General features: G+C 42.6%; 1 protein-coding gene across 5 annotated transcripts in view; it reads left to right on the top strand.

Moving 5' to 3' along the window:
* Positions 1-2,901, top strand: part of ELMO1 (engulfment and cell motility 1) — a 517,404-nt gene that overhangs the window by 193,656 nt on the left and 320,847 nt on the right. For all 5 annotated transcript variants that reach the window (XM_004676859.2, XM_012720936.1, XM_012720934.1 and 2 more), the window contains exons 9-10: positions 126-277; positions 2,199-2,277. In XM_004676859.2, the coding sequence (XP_004676916.1) occupies positions 126-277; positions 2,199-2,277 (231 nt within the window). The remainder of the gene's footprint in view (positions 1-125; positions 278-2,198; positions 2,278-2,901) is intronic.

Here is a 2,901-nt window from a genome sequence, read left to right as displayed (position 1 = left end):
ACCACCAGGGAGATCCCATCTGGTGCATCCTAAATTATGACTCTATTTACTTGATTTGCTTTCTTGTCCATTTTTCTGCTCTGTTTGCCACTAAGTGGTCACTTGTGTCTCACTTGGGTTTTCAGATAGCAAGTTTTGTGATCAAGTCAGCCATTGATATCTCAATCCTGCAACGATCCTTGGCCATTTTGGAGTCGATGGTGCTCAATAGCCATGACCTCTACCAGAAGGTGGCGCAGGAGATCACCATCGGCCAGCTCATTCCACATCTTCAAGGGTAAGCAAGCTGTTACCTCTGGGACAAGGGGAAAAGCTTCAGGACAGCCACCATGACACCTCGGGAAAGATTTGTATTAGATTGATTAAATAACAAGAAAGTGAATCATGAGGTGGGGTATATGACACCATGTACCATGCTTATCCCCCATCACACTGGCATATCAGGGTTACTTGCCCTGGGTGAGTTCCACGTCTGTTGTTCACACTGTTCTGTTCCAATGCCTGATGCTTAATAGGCTCTAAGTTTTAACTATATTGGTAAATAGCAGAAAGATTTTCTTTTAATGAGATGTGATAGGGCAATTTGTTCTTTAATTTTTTGACAAAGTCTTTCCTCAATCATATAAAACAGTATTTTCTATAATTAAGCAAGTACTTTCATAGTTGATTAGGAATTTTTAAAGTAAGTTTCTTTTTTAGGTTCAAGGTGACTGTGAAGACCTTTTTTCTATGTTATAATGTGCAGTGTGTCTTTTCAGGAGGCTTAAACTGTAAGACAAGGCCTAGCAGCCTTGCAGTTCTTAGGGGCTTCTCCCTTTCTCCACCATGGGCACTTTGTAAAGTATCTCTGCCACCAGACTAAGAAGAAATGTTTTTTACAACCCTACTTAAATATATGAAAGTATTGGGGGTTGAAGGAGGGAACAAACACCTGAGCTAGCTTATACAGGACGAGGAGGATGCCTGATTGGGTAGGTTGGATTGGTAGTGCAGGGTCATTTTTTTTTTTAAAGATTTATTTATTCATACAGAACTGGGGTACAGGCCAGAGATGCGGAGGGTGAGAGAGTTCACCAGAGACAGAGTGGGGAGCAGAACAGGCAGATCGACGAAGTACACTGCTGAGGGGAGCAGCGGGCGGGTCAGGAGAGGTCTGCCACGCCATGTGGTCACCTCCGGGGCAGGCGGTAATCGAACTCATGTGGAAGCGGCTTTAGATTCTCAGTGCTGTGCTTTAACCCGCTGCTCCACTAGGGAGGGCCAGTGCAGGGTCATTTTGTGAGGCTATTTGGTAGTTCTAAAAAATAGAAAGTGTTAACAGTTGTGTGAAAATAATTTGAGCTTCGAAAGTGCCTTAGGTGTTTCCTTCATTTGGAGGGGGCCCTGTGACCAGAAAGTAAAATCATAAAGTCCCACCAGAAAGTATGGATTGTGACCGACCTCATGGAAAAATAGTAAATGCTCTGGAGTGATGGCTTGTATGAAACCACTTAGAAATAGTATAAGTTTCCCAAAGTGTGAAACATACTAACGTTAGATAATCTGTATTTTTTTTTTCCTCTGAATCTCAAGGGCACATGTGCATTCACATGTTTGCAGGAGTGGAAAGCTTATCATTTGTCAAATGCTGTGCAGGGATTTTATATACCTCACTTAATTTTATTGTAAAAGCATTCCTTAAAATAAGTGTGTTCTTACTTGGTACTACAGAGGAGAGAACTATCTTAGGGTCAGCCCATGAACTTGGCCTAGGCCACACAGCCCGCTAGGGATTCTCATCCTGCCAAAGGCCATATTTTGAGATCTGCTGCTACCGAAATTAGCTTTCACTGTACCATATGGGTGTCTCTTTGCTTATATCTTGGGTCCTTATTTACTGTTTACATGCCACTTACATGAGATCTTGGCTTCATATGGAATTGCTGATTTCACTCTAGTAAGTCAAATTTGTATAAATACCTGCTCTTCTTATTAAACATTTTTATTTGAAGGAAGATTTTTAGAATATGTAATATCACTGCCCTAGAAACAAAGCAGTTTGTATTATAATTCACATAGGAATTCAGGGACACGTAAGACTGCCTCCAGATATACTTTATGTATTGCGCAGGAAATAACATATCGTATACTCATGTACACATAGCTATAATGTGATCTGACTCTTCTGACTTTTTCTGTATTGTTCTTTGTCTTTACAGGACAGATCAAGAAATCCAGACATATACTATTGCAGTGATCAATGCCCTTTTCCTGAAGGCCCCTGATGAGAGGAGGCAGGTCAGTTGCATTTCTTTTGTCTCAACCTTATGGTCAGTGCTAGCAACTTTTGGTACACAGTGAGCCCTCTCCTTCCCATCTGGGGGAATGCAGGACTTCCCTGCTCTTCTGCTCTTGACTGGCCAGCCTGGGACTGAATCCAGTGGCAACTACGTAGACCTGGGCAAACCATTGAGGAAGAGGAATGCTGGGAATATTCCAGCACCAAAATCCTTTCACCAAATGAAACCCATGGTAGAAACCCAAAATATAATTGCTGCTGTGGCAGAGGCAAAATTAGAAGCTCTGTAGTCCTACATTGTTTCACTGGATGCCTACTAGGATGAGGGCTATTGTTCCCATCTGCTTAATGAGGAAACCGAGACCTTGTGAGATGTCATGCTTTGCCTACAGAAGTGTAAGATGGGAAGTAAGAGGAGGAGGGAGAATGTGCAGATTCCTGTCTATGATTGTGTTCATGTGTCAGGGACTCTGCTTCATGCTCTCTCTTTTGACCCTGCATGGATGAGGTCTGGAGAACTGAGCAGTCCATTTCCCCTTCTGTGTGTCAGCAGGAGCCTGGAGGCCCTTATATGCACCTGTGTGATACCTACCCATTGACTTCCCTTTGTCCTTTTTTTTTTT

Source organism: Condylura cristata, unplaced genomic scaffold (genome assembly GCF_000260355.1).
Source record: "Condylura cristata isolate star-nosed mole 26May11 unplaced genomic scaffold, ConCri1.0 scaffold00005, whole genome shotgun sequence".
Lineage (NCBI taxonomy): Eukaryota > Metazoa > Chordata > Mammalia > Eulipotyphla > Talpidae > Condylura > Condylura cristata.
The sequence above is the reverse complement of the archived record's forward strand: the minus strand, read 5'-3'. Positions and strand labels throughout refer to the sequence as shown.